The sequence below is a fragment of the Sminthopsis crassicaudata genome, chromosome 1, assembly GCF_048593235.1.
Source record: "Sminthopsis crassicaudata isolate SCR6 chromosome 1, ASM4859323v1, whole genome shotgun sequence".
NCBI classification, from domain to species: domain Eukaryota; kingdom Metazoa; phylum Chordata; class Mammalia; order Dasyuromorphia; family Dasyuridae; genus Sminthopsis; species Sminthopsis crassicaudata.
In genome coordinates this window covers 625075350-625093355 of record NC_133617.1, presented here as the reverse complement: position 1 = coordinate 625093355, position 18006 = coordinate 625075350, and the positions used below count along the sequence as shown (strand labels likewise).

The following is an 18006-nucleotide window of genomic DNA, read 5'->3' as shown; positions in this document are numbered from 1 at the left end:
GTCAAATGTTTTACTAAAAAATCTGGGCAAAATATACAGCTGTCAAACCTGGTCGAAGAAGGAAATGATTATAATCGGCCTCATATGTTTAATAAAATCTTTCTATCTCTTTGTGATCACAATTCCCTTGGTTAGATTTCACTAACTTTTATCCTCTTGCAAGGAATGAAAGTTCAGTTCTTTGATTTATACTTACATACGGTAAGCACTTCACAAATGCTTCATTCATCCATTCCACAGATCTTGAAGATCAGAAAGAATCTCATGGCCATCTGGTAGAACTCAAACATGAAAGGAATTCTACTATCACCTATCTAACTAACAAGTGGTTCTCTAGATTTTATTTGAAGCCCTTCAAGATGGAGGAATTGACCACCTCTTGAGGTGATAAATTCACATTTGGCTAGCTTTGCTTGTGAAGAAGAACCTGACATTATGTCTAAATATTCTTCATTGAAACTTATACTTTTTGTTTCTGATTCTACCCCCTGGAGTCAAATATAACCAATATAGTTTCTTCTCTACATGACAGTGCATCATATATTTGTAGATAGCTATTGTGCCCTCCAAGTTTTCTCCTTGCCAGTTTCTTTGACCTATTTTCATATAAAATAGATTTAAGTCTCTTCACCATCTTGGTTGTCCTTGTTTAAAAACTCTCCAGCTTATCAACATAATTTTAAAATGTGGTGGTCAGAATTGAAAAGAATATGAATTCTTTTTTTTTTAATTTTATTTTATTTTTTTTTATTTATTTTTTTAGAGTAAATTTTTTTTAATTTTTATTTTATTTTATAATTATAACATTTTTTTGACAGTACATATGCATGGGTAATTTTTTACAACATTATCCCTTGCACTTACTTCCCTTCCTACCCCAACCCCCTCCCCCAGATGGCAAGCAGTCTTACATATGTTAAATATATTACAGTATATTCTAGATACAATATATGTGTGTAGAACCGAATTTTTTGTTGCACAGGAAGAATTGGATTCAGAAGGTAAAAATAACAGTTTACAGAATATGAATTCTAATGTGAGCATGTATCACCTTCCTTTTTTTCTTGGAAATCATGCCCTTCTTAATATAACCTAAGATCACATTAGTTTTTTTCCATATCACAATACTGATTCATATGGAGCTGATAGCTCACTAAAACTTCCAAATCTATTTCAGAGCAATTTCTATCCATTTTATGATTCCCTCAGTCCCAATCATATATTTGTGAAGTTGGTTTTTTGATAACTATGTACAAGACTTTATATTTATCCCCACTGAGTTTATTCATATTAAATTCATACTGATACTATAATCTTTCTAGATGCAATTGTATCCTGACCTGCCATCCATTGTTTTAGCTATCCCTCCCAATTTTGTGCCATCTGCAAGTTACAAGGGCATGTCATTAATATATTTACCCAAGTCATTGATAAAATTGATAAACAGAGATCCAAACACAAATTCCTTGAAGATATCCCACCATAATGTCATTGAACCATCACAACTACTTTTGAATGTTTACCCTCTAAACATTCAATTGGCTCTGAAACCATCTGATTATATTATTGTCATGTCTCTCCTAAATTCACCACAATAATAGTGTAAAATCAAAAATTTTGCTAAAATCTAGGCAAACTATATTCCTAGTATTTTACTTATCTGCTAGTTTAGTAATCCAGTCAAAAAAAGGAAATACTAGGACTTAAGTCTTGATGAAGTCCTATTAGCTTCTGCATTCACCATTTTTCTTGCCAACCATGTCCTTAAAGATCCATCCAGGAATTTCCCAAGTCTCAAAGTCAATATCACTAGTTTACAGATTTTCTTAATTTTTTTCTTTCCTTTCTTTTTTTACATAACGACCTTTGCTCTTTACCTACTTTTGTGGCATCTCTTCTTTTTCCATATCATTAATAACCACCAATCAGAATATAATTCATCTGACTCAGGTAGCCTGACTTCAACTAGGGTAAGTAGATGCTATCTTACCATACTTACTTATTTTTGAGTATTAATTTCCGGTAATTTTTGTTGTCACTTCAAATGTGAAAATCATTCTCCTTTGCAGAGGAAAAAAATGATAGATAGATAGATAGATAGATAGATAGATAGATAGATAGATAGATAGATAAATGTGTGTATGTATGTGTATACATATAATAAACAAATGAATTAAATAAAAAAGGACATATTACTTCTTTGACTCTCCTTTTTTTCACAACATAACTTTTTTATAAACACTTTTCTATTGGTTTTAGCTTTTCTTGCCAGCTTCAGCACATTCTGAGCTTTATCATTCCTCACACTATTTTTACAAAAATGTTCTGTACTCATATCAGTTCTCTGTTTCGCAGGCTTGCTAACTTCTTTTGTATATTTCTTTTTTTAAAAAATCTTAACTTTGCTGATGTAGTCTATGTGAATTCACATTGGTCTCTTCATACAAATCCCATTTTTCCTTATCATTGGAATTATTTCCATTTCTGTCTTCATAATCTTATTCTTGAACTTCTACTATCCCCATTGCACTGAATTTTACCAAGGAATTTTACTTTATAGTATCCTTCCTCTCTTTCCTTTTAACTCTTTGAAATATACTTTCTCAAAATCTACCATACATGTCAGATCTATTCTGATTTCCTTTTATTCACCATCACAGTTTCTAGAATATAGTGGTCCCTTACTCCCATCACTGATGCTTCCAACAACCAGACCCTCCCTAAATCACATCCATAATGTAACTTTTTCTTTATAGATTCCTCTTCTTTTGAAGGATGGAATCTTCACTAAACCATGTCATTAACCAATTTACTTTTAAATTTTATTTTTCTTTTATCTTTACTTTTAAAAGATTTTGATTTTTATTCTTTTTCTCTCTCCCTTCCCTTCCTCTCCTCCAGACTGCAATAAATCTAAGTTAAACATGTACTGAGTTTATTGACTTTTGCAGAAAGCCCCAGCATATGTCTGCATAATTGAAGTTCCCCATCATTACTATATCATTCCTCCACAAATCCTGGGTTTGTGATCTGTTTTCCAAATGTATCTCTTCCTCTTTCTGTCCAAGTAGTCTGAATTATATTCTAATGACAAAATCACTTCTGTTTTCCCCTCTTTGACCTTTACTCAAATACTCTCCATTATGTTTTCCTGAATTTCCTGATGTGACTATAGACTTCTCCCCCCATTCTTACCCTTCTATCTTTCCAGTTCCTTTTGAATAAGGTATACTCACTCATCAGAGCCAGAAATGTTATGGAATTCTACTACTGTGTCTCAATAGTACTTATAGAATCACATGTTGGGATCTCTAGGAGCTTCTATTTATTGCCTAAACTTACTGCAGTTGCATTTAGATTCTTGAGGCCATGGATTTTACCATTTGCTCCTTATTCCCTGCAACTTTCTAAGTGTTCTACTTGCTCTTCTTTCTTCCTTTTGTTTACTCTTCTCAACCTTTTTCCACTCATGATCCCTTTTTATCTGAGAAATTTTAAGTGAGAAATTATATATATAAAACAGGTATGCAAATCAAACATTTATTGATAAATAAATCAGAATTTTGAAAACACCAATATTCAGTTATGCAACCCCACATGGAATCAAGGACCCACAATTTTAAAAGTTTTACTCTTTAGTACCTAATTTTAGGGTACACATAGGAAATCTCCCATCTATTTTAATTTGAAGTACTTTCAATTAGATTTGCATGTCCTCTGACAAATACAGCTTTATCAGCTATTGTTAGGTATACTTAATCTCTGTCCAGAGCTATGTCAACCCTACATTCTAAACCATGATGATGAAATCCAAATCTCATTCTCAGGCATCTTCCCCTTAGTTTTCTGCTCACTATTCAAATTAATTTTCTTTTCAATATCTCTTGCTCTAAATTTTCAAGTGAGGAAAACAAAATATGTGCCTCCAATGGACTTCAGTTTTATGCTCAAGATTTTAAAATGGTTGACAATATTTTAGGCTTCTTCTGGAAGCATCATATATGCCTATGTGACTCCCCAGAAGAAAACAGTTGTCATCTCTTTTGATAAATCTTGAGAGTTTCTTAGATTCAGTCCTTAAGAAGACAAAAGACATCTCTATTATCATCATATTGAAGGCAGCTGCTTTGGTGCCCCTGAGCAGGTAATTAGCAACTATTACTCTTTCTTCTTCTTCTGTCCATTACTGGGTGATCTCTCATTTGAGAGCTTCTGTGTCTATACTATATTATTCTTAGGACTAGTGGCTTCTTCATCTTTTGAACATCCAAGTCTATCATTTTTTATAGGAAAGCCTCCAGTTGTACAGGAGCTCCTCTTTCTCATTCTCTTCTACATAACTTCCATTTTCTACTATTGTAAACAAAGGTAAAGTCTTGCCTCATCTACCTCAGAAGCTCTTTTGTACCTTTGTGAAGTCTTCTGTTTACTTCATGAATCTTTCATCCTGTCTTAACAATTCATTATACAAAGAGGCATTTTTTCTATTTCCCTGAACTTACATTGTGAATATTTACAATTCAGCCCTATACATATAGTTAAAACTTTTTTACAATCAATTATTGATTTTTAAAAGAAAAAAAAATTGGCAGCTAATTTGCCTACCTAGCAATCCACTCTGTTAATTCACTTAATTTTCATTTGTTCTGCCTACTTTTTCTGACTTTACTTTACTTTCCTTGTTTTACCAATTACTTTCTCTTTCTCTACTTTACCAATTCCTTTCTTTAGTTTACTTTTTCAAATTCTATTTGAAGGATAAATACTCTTCAATCTTGCTAAATCCCTCTATATCTTCCTTAGTTTTTCTTCATCTTTTTATTATCACCCAGAAGTAGAAACTGAGCCAATGATTTATATTTTCCTCTTTCAATTTTTTTTCAGTTTATCTCACATTTTGCTAAATTTCTTCTCCTAAATTCAACTTCTGATTTTGTTTACTAGTCCAGTTCCCACAAGTCACATTATTTCTTTCTTTTTATTCAGCTCAAGCCCTTCTCTCTTCTTCTATTCTTCTGCCCATAATTTTATTTCACAGAAATCTCTTCCCTATTTTTGAAAATGAGGTCATTTACACTTTTCCCATTCTGTGACATCTTCTAAAACCATTCAATAACTGCTGACAGTGTATCAGCAATCATATATGCAAGTCTTTTTAGTACTCTAATTCTTATGTATTCAATGGCTTAAATTTATCAAAGTCTTTATAATTGATTTCTCTCTTTTCTTTAAGGATCAAATATAGAATAGAAGTTCCATTCAAGAAGTGGTTACAATAAATTATTATTAGAGTAAATTGGAAAAAAGTATTAACATTTGACTTTGAAAGGAAACAAGTATTTATTAAATGCTTACTATGTACCAGGCTTATGGCAAGTGCTTTTGAAATATTTATTTGATCCTCCCAACATTACACAATACTGCAAGGTAAATACTATGACTATATCCTCATCTTACAGTTGAGGAAAGTAAGGTAAACAGAAATTAAGTGAATTGCTCAGGGTTATATAGCTAGTAAATATCTGAGGCTGTTGGATCTTAACTGAGATCATCCTGTCTCTAGGTCCAGTCCCCTATCCACTGTACCTCTGAAGTTACTATCACTTATAACTACTACACAGTATCTATATGCCACAGTCATAATAGCATTTTATTTTTTCATAATACCTGCAAAAATAGTTTTCAGTATTCCCTTTTGCAAAACTTTGTCCAATTTTTTCTCCCTTGCTTTAACTCTCCCCTAGATAGCAAGTAATCCAATATAGGTTAAACATGTGCAATTTTTCTAAACATATTTCCACATTTATCATGCTGCACAAGAAAAATCAACTCAAAAGAAGAAAAAAAATGAAAGCAAGCAAACAACGACGAAGGTGAAAATAACTATGTTGAGATCCACATTCAGTCCCTATAGTCTTCTCTCTGGATGCAGATGACTCTCTCCATTACAAGTTTATTGGAAATGGCTTAAATCACTTCTGTATACCAAAATCATTATTAAATTCTTCATTCATTTCCCTTCTCTATGGATACTCTGAAGTGTTTTGATAATATCAAAGCTTCTGTTTCTACCTGATGATTTTCATCCAGATGTTCTCTATCATGATTCTGCCTCACCCCAACAAAATGACAATGACAACAACAAACTTTAGGGTCTAGAATTTTGTTTCACATAGTTTTTATCTTCTTAACTCATAAAATTCCTTTTTTTCCTCTCTTGCTGCACGTTGTGCCTTTTCATTTCTTTTGAATGAGCCTCCTTACAGAGTCATATTTCTATCACGAGTCACATCTGAACAAATGATATTCAAGGTATCAAATTTTCCTCCACTTTTCCATTACTTCCCAAAGATTAAAGGCAATAGTTACAGCAATCACATCCACAAGTACCCTTTCAATACCCTTTATATAATTTGGCTGAATCTAAAGAGACAGAAATTTATTTAAAATGGCTAGGTGGTTTTCCTATCTTTCTCACCTACCTTAGACTTGTATTTCCTTCCAGTGATGTTTATTATATTTTTTACATTTGAGAATAATAATAATAATAATATAATAATAATAGATAACATTTATATAATGCTTACTATGTGCCAGGCACTGTTCTAAGCACTGTATCTCTTTTGATTCTCATAGCCCTGGGAAGTAGGTAATATAATTTTCTCCATTTTACAGATGAAGAAATTGAGACAAATACAAAATAAGTGACTTACAGAGGGCCACAGAGCTTATAAGTATCTGGACTTGAACTTAATCTTCCTGACTTCAAGCCCAGTTCTCCATTTACTGTGTCACATAGAAGTTGGGCAATTCTGCTTCCTCTTTGCCATCTATTAATAGCATAGAGTTTGCCTCAATCAAAAATCTCTTTTCTGTTTTATTAGCATTTTTTAAAAATCCTTTTTGTTGAATTCAACTTTTGCAAGTGTTTTGGGCATGGACTGTCCTCTGTCACAAGTTCATAGCACTCCTTTGTATTTATTCTCAGTTGTCAAAATCAATAATATATGAAGCCATATAGAAACAATGGCTATTTTTACTAGTGTAGTTATTGTTAATCCCATTTTTCCATCATTAATTATTCTTAAATTTACTTCCAAAAATTGAATTGGAATGTTTTCTATGCAGACATATGTTTGTCTTTGGAGAGCAAAAGATCTCAAAGACCACTTACCCAAAATTTTACCACTGCCATTGGGTGAGCAAATTAAGATGAAGAGTGTTAATGAAACATGCTTCAAATTAATATTAATTCTTAGATACTTAATTCCAGGAACATGTTTACATACACTGAACTATTATCAAGAAATAACATGCATTGGTGGGTAGAAAATTGACCTCCAAGTCAAGAAGATCTGACTTCAAGTATAGCCATTAGTATCGACTGGCTGGATCACCTTGAACAAATCAATTCACATTTCAGTGCCCTCAAGAAACTCTTTAAGACTTTAAGTGATAAAAACAGTTGTTATATTACATCAGTAAAAGGAAGGTCATCAAAGGGAGTTGTCTGCCATTGAAATCCCAGATCTAAATCTCCTCAAAAAAAATTAATATGATTAATACATTAACACTTCATATATCTCAATATTATCTGAGACTTATCTTAACACAGTATAGGGGTTCTCAAACTATGGCCCAAGGGCCAGATGCACCCCGATGAGGACGTTAATTCGGCCCTTCGGGTTATAGCAAATGGGCTGAGGGGTGGAAACAGAATGTGAGCTTTTGTTTTTACTATAGTCCAGCCCTCCAACAGTCTGAGGGACAGTGAATTGGCTCCCTATTTAAAAAGTTTGAGGACCACTGGTCTAGAAGCTAAAAGCCAATGAATTAAAACTTCTGAAGAATGAAAATAGATGACACACATATCTGTATGAAACTTTATACTTACGGAAAGCCACTCAGAGCCACTTACTCTTACTGTTTACCTGGATTTCTCACAAGCCTAGATCTAGTTTTTATGTCCAAATACATTAGTAGCCCTAGATTCAAAGAGGTATGAAAGAAAGTCAGAAAGTGACACTGAACAGCAAGAGTATATATTGAAAACTATAAAAAGCACATATGAAAAGTGCAAAATCAGTGCCACTGGAGCCCATTTTGCTAATGGGCAAATAGTTTAACACATTTCAGAACACTGTAGATATCATTATATTATAGAGCAGGACTTCTGCTGATAAAGAAAATCCTGCCTTATCAAGAAAAGATTGAACTATTCAGTATATTTTTGTTAAGGGTAATGTTTAAGGAGAATTCCATTCAAAATTCTTGATAATAATTTAAAAAAAAAGATCTCACTTAAAAGGATAATCATAGATGAAATATGATAACCCCATATGAGAACTCATACTTTATGATATTAGTGGTCCATGGGTCACACTTTAGACTTCTGTCCTTAGGTGACTAAAAAATGAAGCTAATAATAGTCCCCCAGAGCTATTGTGAGGATATAATGAAATCAAATTTACCAAGTTCTTTACAAAGCTTTAACACTCTACAAATCCTAGCTGTTAGCTATCTCCCAGATATTAGCATTCTCCCTTTCTCAGGATATGTTGTTGTGGTTGAGTTGTTTAAGTCACATCCAACTTTTTGTGACCCTTCTTTGAGATTTTTTCAGCAAAGATACTGGAGTAGTTTGTCATTTTCTTCTCCAGCTCATTTTATAGATAGAAAACTGAGATAGACATGAATTAAGGAACTTGCCCAAGTCACACAATTAGGAAGCATCTGAGGTCATATTTGAACTCATGAAAATGAATCTTCCTGATTCCCAGCTCATTGCCACTCTGCTATCTAATGGTTCCCTCCTCATCTATATTGGGCATCCATATTCCCAACCTTCACCACTACCATCATTAGACTATAAGCTTTTTGAGGTTAATGACTGGTTTGTTTTTGTCTTTGTATCCCTAAGTACCTACCATGTGTTGCTGTTCACTCATTTTTTCAGTCATATTCAACTCACTGAGACCTAATTTGGGGTTTTCTTGGCAAAGATATTGAAGTGGTTTGCCATTTCCTCCTCCAGCTCATTTTTACAAGAGAATTACTGAGACAAAAAAGAGTTAAGGGACTTCCCAGAGTCACTTAGCTACTAAGTGTATAAGACCAGATTTGAACTCATAAAAATGAGAATTCCTGACTTGAGGCTACATGGAAGTACTTAATAAATATTTGTTGAATTGTATTGTTTAATAACTGTATATGCATATAACACATATAGATATGTTCATATTATATACATGTTATGTTATGGGCCAGAACTTTGAACTTGAAACAAAGGATTCTTACAAGGTGCTAAGTCAGTAGAATTGATGAGACAATGGTTATCTAGTTTAGCATGGTTCAGTATGATTGATTTAATCTTACAACAAATAATAGTTTCCTAGTGATATAATGATTGGTTTATACTCGGTGTAAAGCATATAAACTAGAAGCCTCAGCCAGGATTCATTTAGAGAGATTAAGAGGGCAGAGAAGACACATGAGAGCTTAAACTCAGAACCAAGGGGAGTTCAGTTTGGTCTTCGATCTTCTTGGTGGCTGACCTGGCCTCCTGCACTTCCCCTACTAACACCAAGGCAAGACTGAAAGGCTCTCCAGAAAGCTGCCCAACATCAGGCAAGGAGATAATAAAGGATTTGGACTTTAACACCTGGCTACTCTCCTGGTGATTACTTGAACTGAAAAGAAGGCTACCCAGAGACCCCAAAGAAAACTAAACAGAGAACATTACAATGTTATTATATATGTTATATGATTAGTTATGTGTACATACATATTATTTCATATATGTTATGAAAATATTATATTTATTCAAAGCATTTTACTTCTGTAGCTCCATCACCGGAAATCCCTCCCGTGATTCTTACACCAGAGGAACAAGAGGTACTAGAAAAGCAGAAAGAATTAAAAATGAAAATAAGGGATGAACATCTTACAGCCCTTCAGTGTGAAGGTATGTAATAATCACATCATTTTCATGGAAAAACAAATAGTCTCTAAACTTACAAACGATAGAAGAATTCTAAGGAAGGTTAGTTAGCCTATGTCAGCACTATGACAGAATAAATAGATAACAAAGTAAACAATTCAGTGTCATTCTTGTTCTGTCTGTGCAGGCCAAATATCTGACTTGATGATCTGCTTTTCCTAAATTGAACAAATGATTTGGTATCACAGTATTGCTATAGAGCATGTAGAGGTTTTGGAAAGGGAGAACAGCAACTAAAAGAGTCAGTAAAGGTGTGGGATGAGTGTAATAAGGGGAAAAGTAGGGGCACTGCTGAGATTTATTGGCCAGAGAAGAAGACTGAAAGGAGACTTAAAGAAATGGGGTGAATGAAAATGGGAATGCAATTAAGAGGGGGGAAATTCCTGATTGAGTGTTCTTAAAAAATAAAATTTAGTTCTTAAGAGTAGAATTTGTTAAAATAAAAAAAATTCCTCTCCCTAAATATAAAGGAGAAGTGGCCACCAGGCAGTGCTGGGGGAAGTTGATAGATATTTATCTTCTGATAGCCCATTAACAGGTCACCTCCTTCAGTTCTGAGATCTTGAAGTTCTGAAAACCAAATGAAAAAGGAAGATTTCAAAGAGATCAGGAAATAGAACTAAATCATTATAGCCAAGTGATTAGAGACTAAAATCATCTAAGTGCAGAATTATGGGGTGGGGAAGGGTTAGAATAGTGATCCCACTAGACTTCTTAGTATTTCCTGCCTATAAAAGTTTGACATAGGAGAAAGAGAAGAACCAGAATGACTGAAATCCTATGCTTTTGTTCTGTTGTTCACTCCTATCCTACATGATTGCTATGGCTTTGTATATCTTAACCATTTCTCTTCTGTTCATCATGTACCTTTCTAACCTTTAAAGCTTGTAGGATGACATCATCCACAAAGCTACTAATGTTCCCTTAATGAGTTTTTTGATTCTAAAAGAATGGAGTCACAAAAACTTAACCCTGTGGTCTTAAAATAGTGAAATCATCAGAATATATCTTAATTCTTAGTTATAATTTGAGGAAGAGTCTCCTGCCCAGTTTTTAAAGTCACCCATATGTGGTAATTCTATCTTTGCTTCTCACTTCAGAAATGATTACAGAGGTTGATCATGTCGTGTTATCCAGACTTGAAGACCAATTCTAGTCTCAATGTAAATATTTTCTATGTTTTCCTCCTGAATTAAATAAACCAAAGAAGTTTGCTTCTTAGGAGAAGTTGTTTGCTTAGGAGAGTTGCTTCTTGTTTATGGGAATACATGTGTTCAAATCATCACTATTGGACAGGGAGTACTATTGTTTGAAACTGTGTGCATATAGAATTCAAACAGTCTCTCCCTGGCTCACTTTTTAAATACAGCACAAGCAACACAGTTCCGACTTGAGCTAATCAAGACAAAGGCCCTAACTTATATGGAAGAACTTCTAAAAAGAGCAGTAGATGTGTACAAACTGATGGACAAGTGGCTCGGAGCCCGATACTTGGCAGAAATGGCAAGGTAATGTATGGCTAAAAATTAAAGATGCTTAGCAATTTACTTGAATGAAAAAATGACAAAGATTATAGGATGAGAAATATAAAATGTTACATGTTTTTAAATCTATTGACAATATCAGTACCTACATTAACATTCCATTGAAAGTTGATCTGTCCAAGTGGCCACACAGGCTCCAACTGCCATTTTTCAAACATGAATTTTTACAGGATACTGATGAATATGGCCTTCACATTACTAGATCAGGATTTCGGGTGGAATATCAGAGAAGTAATTCCTTGAATTTCTGAATGTTTTATACCATTAGGAATACCATACTAAGAATCATAACATTTTAATGCTTGAAAGGATCTTAGAAATCATCTGGATTGTATTTCAAATAAGAAAATCAAGACCCCAAACTAAAGGTGATCCAATGTGGAGCTAAGGAGGCATTTACAGAAATCCAATCAATTTAATTGACTTGCTTAGACAATCCCCACTGTTATTTTATAGACAGTTTCATCCTATCAATTACATGAGGAAATTATAGAGACCTGGTATATTAGGAATAAGAAACTTGAATCCTAGGTACAGCTGTACCCTTAATTTGATAGATAATCTTGAATTTATATTTTCTAGGCTTCAATCACTTTATATGTAAAAATGAAAATTTGGGGACTAGATTATTCTTCCTAGCACTACAGTGCTATGATTGTTTGTATTACAATATTTCATACTGCCCATATGTGACATTTCAGTTCTGAAATCCTGGAAATTTTATCAATTTGTCATTTTCTTTACTATTTTCCACTTGCTAAAATTCCTACTCTAAACTCTTCAGGATATATTTTCAAAGCTATAATCTCCAAAGCAAATAGAGTATATCATTTTTTCAGTCTGTTGGCTATACCACACCTCTAAGGAAAATGAATAACTCATTAGTCTTGAAGTCTAAATGTAGTCATCTTTATTGTCCATAATGACAATTGGTTCAGTGTGCTATATGCTGATTTCAGATAATGGAGTATCTTTCTTTGGGACATGAAAAGTTCTTCTCATTATCATTAATGTAACAAATATTTATTTATTTAGTAGCAAACAGGTGCTAGGTGCCAGAGAGATGTGATACATTTTATATAAAACATTGTCTTTCTCCTTTGGGCACTCAGTCTGGAGAAGTTCAGAAATTTAACATAGATCTTTAGTGTTATGAAAAGCACATCGAAGAGGCACACACAGAATACTATCTGAGGTCCAAAGAGGATCATTACTGATGAAAAAAGTAATTTCTAGAAAAAAGTAACATTTGAGAACCAAGAGAACATTGTACACAGCAATTATGTGATGATCAACTGTGATGGACTTGACTTTTTTCAACATTAAGATGATTCAGGGCAATTCCAATAGTCTTGTGATGGAGAGAGCCATCTGCATCCAGAGAGGACTGTGGGGATTGATTATAGTTCACAACATAGTATTTTCATCTTTGTTGTTGTTTGCCTGCTTATTTTTTTCTTTCTCATTTTTTCCTTTTGATCTGATTTTCCCTGTGTAGCATGATAAATGTGGAGAGATGTTTTTTAAAAATACATTCTTTATAGATTATTTTTATTTTTGCCTCCCCCACCCATGGAGGACCCTTATTCCTCAGAGGTACCAAAAGTAATAGGGTATATTGACCAATCTTTTCAACCTATATCCTCTAATGAAAGTTATCACAGCTCACATTCTATGAGTTTTCTCCTTTACTAAATGAAACATTGTGGCCCAATTTTATACAAATGATTAACTTATCAGGAGTTGATGCTCACCATTTTGGCTACCTGATTACTTTTGATTCTGACTCAGTTAACTTTGAAAGGTCCCCTTGCCTCATTTTCTAAATGAATTCAATACCATCATCAGTTTTTCGAAACAGGAACCAGTGAATTAATACATCTCATCTTAGAGACTATAAAGACACAGTCATTTAATTTTCCTGAACCTGTTGTCTTAATTTTCTCATAGATTTATTGCAAGTCATAACTTTTTTGCAGCACAAGTTCAAATGTTTAAGTTTAATTTGCTTTATTATTATTTTCTCCATCTCTTTATTAAATCTAAAAATTAACCAAACAAAAAATCAAGTTCTAATTTGTAGCATTGACCATACATGCTAACCTGAAAATGTAAGAGTTGAATCCCAAGAACTGTTTTGTACTGGCTTTAATACATTTCTGGGCTTAAATAAAATCATGAATTGAAAGAGTTTTGCAAGCCTTAAAGTAATATAAGTGTCAGATTGTTTTTATTTTAGAAAAAAAGCTAGTAATTTTTTCTCTTCAGAAAATGGGTATATTTGTGTACTTATGCAAATTAAGTAATATACACATGTATATATGTGAATATATGTATATTCATAGGTTATATGTCTGTTTTATTAAATAACTGAGATTTACTTACATTCTTAAATCTCACTATCTGGCTTCTCAAAACTCAATGTCTCAGACTCAGCACAGCAAAAATTTTCTTTTCTTATTTTTTTATTAAAGACTTCTATTTTCAAAACATATGTATGAATAATTTTCAACATTCACCCTTGTAAAACTTTGTATTCCAAATTTTCCCTCCCTTCTCCCTACCCCCTCTCCTAGATGGCAAGTAATTCCTTACATATTAAATATGTGTAATTCTTCTATACTATTTCCTCAATTATCATGAGAAGCAAATTTACTTATCCCACACTGGCCAGCTATTACCCATGTTGTAGGGTGATATTCAATTGATATTGATCTTGGCATCATTTAGTCCCGTGTGGAGATCTTTCAACAGGGGAAAGTAGAAATTAGCACTAATGACTAAGGAAGTAGGACCATCCCAAGCTAATTGTCACAGAACATTTCATCAATGATGCTACAAAGAATCAGTTTGCAATGGACCTCACCAACACATATTTTGATGCTAACATTTGATTAGTTTCAGATTTGATAATGCGATACTGTAATCAGGCACAAAGCATTGGCTTTTCACAGCAATGAATGACGCAGGCAGGGCTAAAATCCAAGTGGAGTACAAAGGATTATCCATAAGTTTCTATGAGATGTTCCTTCTTTGGTAATGACAAAAATGAAAGAAATTACTGAAGCTTATAATAGGAAAACTATTAGATATGTCTCATTAAAATACCAGCCTACATCAATGATTCCAAGTGCCATTGCTGATCTCAATATGTGTCAAGTCATCAATGAGCAATTGCTGCTGGCTTTTATTATTGTTTTGATAAAAAGATTGGTTCATCTACTGCTCCATTCAGTTTCAACTTCATGAAATAATATGCCTTTCCCAGATTAATCCCATAAGCTCTAACCCTCATTACCATGTTGGTGTAGCCTAGAGTGGGTATACACATTTGGATGGGGAGAACTTTGACAACTACATGGTTAATTGTTTAATTGATGAGTTCAAGCAAAAGCATAAGGAGGTCATCTATGAGAACAAGAAGGCTGTCTACTGACTATGCAGTACTTTTAAACATATGTAACATGCCATCTCTTCCCATAACCAAAATGATAGTAAGATTGACTCCCTCTGATGAATATCTTTATCATGTGTCCATTTTGAAAACTAAACTTCTTCCCTGATGATCTAACTCTGTAGAAAAAACCCTGAAGGAGATGCCAAGCCAGATACATTATCTTTGTAGGTACTTCCACCAATATCCTTCAAGCCCAGAAATTTCTGCAGAATTTCTTCAATGGGAAGGAGTGCAATAAAATTATCAATCCTGATGAGACTGTTGCAACCATCCTTCATCCTTCTTGAGATAAATCTGAGAAGGTTCAGCACTTGCTACTCTTGGACATCACTCCTTTTTTTTCTTGGTACTGAAACTGCTGGTGGGATTATGACAATTCTAATCAAATGTAATACCACCATCTTTACCATGCTGATTCAGATGTTTATCATGTATTCAGACACATTGCCCAGTGTGCTTATTCACCTTTACAAATATGAGAGAGCAGTGACAAAGGATAACAATCTGTTTGGCAAGTTTGAGCTCATCTCCCTTGTCCCTAGGGGTATTCCTCAGATTGAAGTTAACATAATGTAAATGGCATTCTCAAAGATTCTGCTGGAAATTTCTGCTGGGTTTAAGAGTATGGAAAAGGAGAATAAGGTCATCGTTACCAATTAAAAAATATAGTCTGAGCCAAAAAGACATTAATCATATGGTCCAGGAAGCTGAGAAATATAAGACTGAAGATAAAAGCAAAGAGTCAATTTATCCTTCAAGAACTCAACTTGGTTCTTAAGGTTATAAATCAAGATGAAAAATTCCAAGACAAATTAGTAATGAAGATAAACATAAAATCTTTGATAAATATAACATAATCAACTGTCTGAATAAGAATCAGAATTCTGAGAAAAAAATAATTTGAGCATTAGTGGAATGAATTGGAAATCTGCAACCCTCTTTACTAAGCAATGTGTCTGGCGGGTTCCCAAGTAGACCAGGAGGAAGAACATTCCACAAAACTTTATAAAAGCTGAAGAACTCAAATTTATAGCCAAGACAGTGACAATTTAAAAATAACATTTAAACTGCTGTGTAAATCTGGTCATTCCTACTACTTGAATAGATTCAGAGAGAGAAGTGGACAGTAGAATTTTATCAGTACTGTAGACAAGTGGAAATGCAATTCTTGTTCTGGGGAATAAAAACTATTTAAACTTGGCATCATAAAAAAATCTGAAGTAAAATTTGTTTTCTCAAATAGTTGTTTTTTGCCTAAACATTAGCATTTGTGTAATATATATTTTAGGCCAATAGTTAAAATGTTTGTCCGTGACTTTCTGGATGTCTCAAAAGCTATTCTTCCTACATTGCAGTTTATTTCTATTACCGAGCTTAGTTGATTCTACATTTGGTTTTCTCACCCCTTTATCCTTTTTTTAGCTTCAAGTTTTTTTGATTTATATTTTCAAGACAACAGATAAATATGTTCTAATCAACTTTTGTTCAGTGTATCCAGTCCCTCGCAAAAATCTGTCATTCCTATATTTTAAGCTAAAGTCTAAAAATCCATATTAACTTTCTGACATCAAATTCTTTGTTCCAATATCAGATTTCCCCACACCTCCAACCTCTATATCCCTTTTAACAAGCAACACTGATGGAAACACTACATTTGACTCCATGATCTTTTTCTTTGGACACTTGTCTGAGAATAATATTACTGTGTGAGAGAGTACAGTTTAGTGAAGTTTAGAGCATATTTCTAAATTTTTGACCAGTTCACAGATCCACCAACAGTGTGCCTGACCTCCCACAGACCTCCAACAATTCCTCTCTCTTTTGCCAATAACTAAGTGGAGCAGTGGATGGAACACTGGGCATGGAGTCAGGGAGACTTGAGTTCAAGTCTAGCTTCAGACACTTATTAAACTTGGGCAAGTCATTTGACCTATTTGCCTCAGATTCCTAGTCTATCAAATGGGGTTAATAATATCTACTTTGTAAGAATGTTTTAAGGATCAAATGAGATATTTGCAAAATACTTAGCATAGTATTTGGCATGTAATAGGCACTTTAAAATTTTAACTATTGTTGTTATTTTCATCAATTTACCAGTCTGATAAATGTAAGGTGGAACTTTAGTTATTTTATTGTGCATTGCTGTTATTATTGTTGATTTAAAACATTTTCGGTATGGCTGTTGATAGCTCGAATTTCTTTACTTGAGAATTCTCTACTTGTATTCTTTGACAACTTATCTATTGGAGATTATTATCTTTTATTAAACTTTTATTTGGAATTTTTTAATATCTTCCCCAAAAATTATTATTTCTGCAGATGGCAGGATGTATGGTATTTAAGAAATCCAAGGAATTCAAGTCTTCAGCTATATTTATTCTCTAAATTTTTTTCTTGTTTTATTGTTTGATAAAGAACCTTCAAAAAACACTCATATCTGTTTTTATCAGAGGATTTTTTACAAACCTAAAAGGTAAACAGGGAAGATATATTTTTATATAATGAAGTTTTATAGGTGAAGAAAAGGAGGTTCAGAGAAGCTGAGTGGACAAAAGTAGGGCAGAGCTAAGACTGTCCTGGAGACTTCTGACTCATGGTCTACTGTTATTTCCATCATACTACACTGTCTCTTAAATATAATAAAGATAATAGAAGATAGACTCAGTGCACTTCAGTTTACAAAGCACTTTCTTCACAAACTAACTGACTTATGTGGTTATAGATAATTTGCTGTAATAATTGATCATAGTTGATATTTACAGACTTGAGGTTCACAAAACACTTTACATAAATTATCTCATTAAACCATGGGAGGTAAATACTAGAGTTATTATTATCCAGATTTTACAATAAAGAAACTAGGGTTCACAGTGTTAAAATTAATGTCACAATAAGTGACATGTTCATTTTTTTTAGTTATGCCCTCCTCTCCATGATCCTATTTAGTGTTTTCTTGGCACAAATACTATACTGGTTTGGCATTTTCCTTTCCTGCTCATTTCACA

General features: G+C 33.4%; 1 protein-coding gene across 13 annotated transcripts in view; it reads left to right on the top strand.

The window, feature by feature from the left end:
• The window catches only part of SPEF2 (sperm flagellar 2), a 244550-nt gene that overhangs the window by 181384 nt on the left and 45160 nt on the right, over positions 1–18006 (top strand). For all 13 annotated transcript variants that reach the window (XR_012484814.1, XM_074282690.1, XM_074282689.1 and 10 more), the window contains 2 exons: positions 9845–9964; positions 11370–11508. Coding sequence is in view for 12 of the 13 variants with exons in the window: in XM_074282690.1 (XP_074138791.1) it covers positions 9845–9964; positions 11370–11508 (259 nt within the window). In the remaining variant the exon portion in view is untranslated. The remainder of the gene's footprint in view (positions 1–9844; positions 9965–11369; positions 11509–18006) is intronic.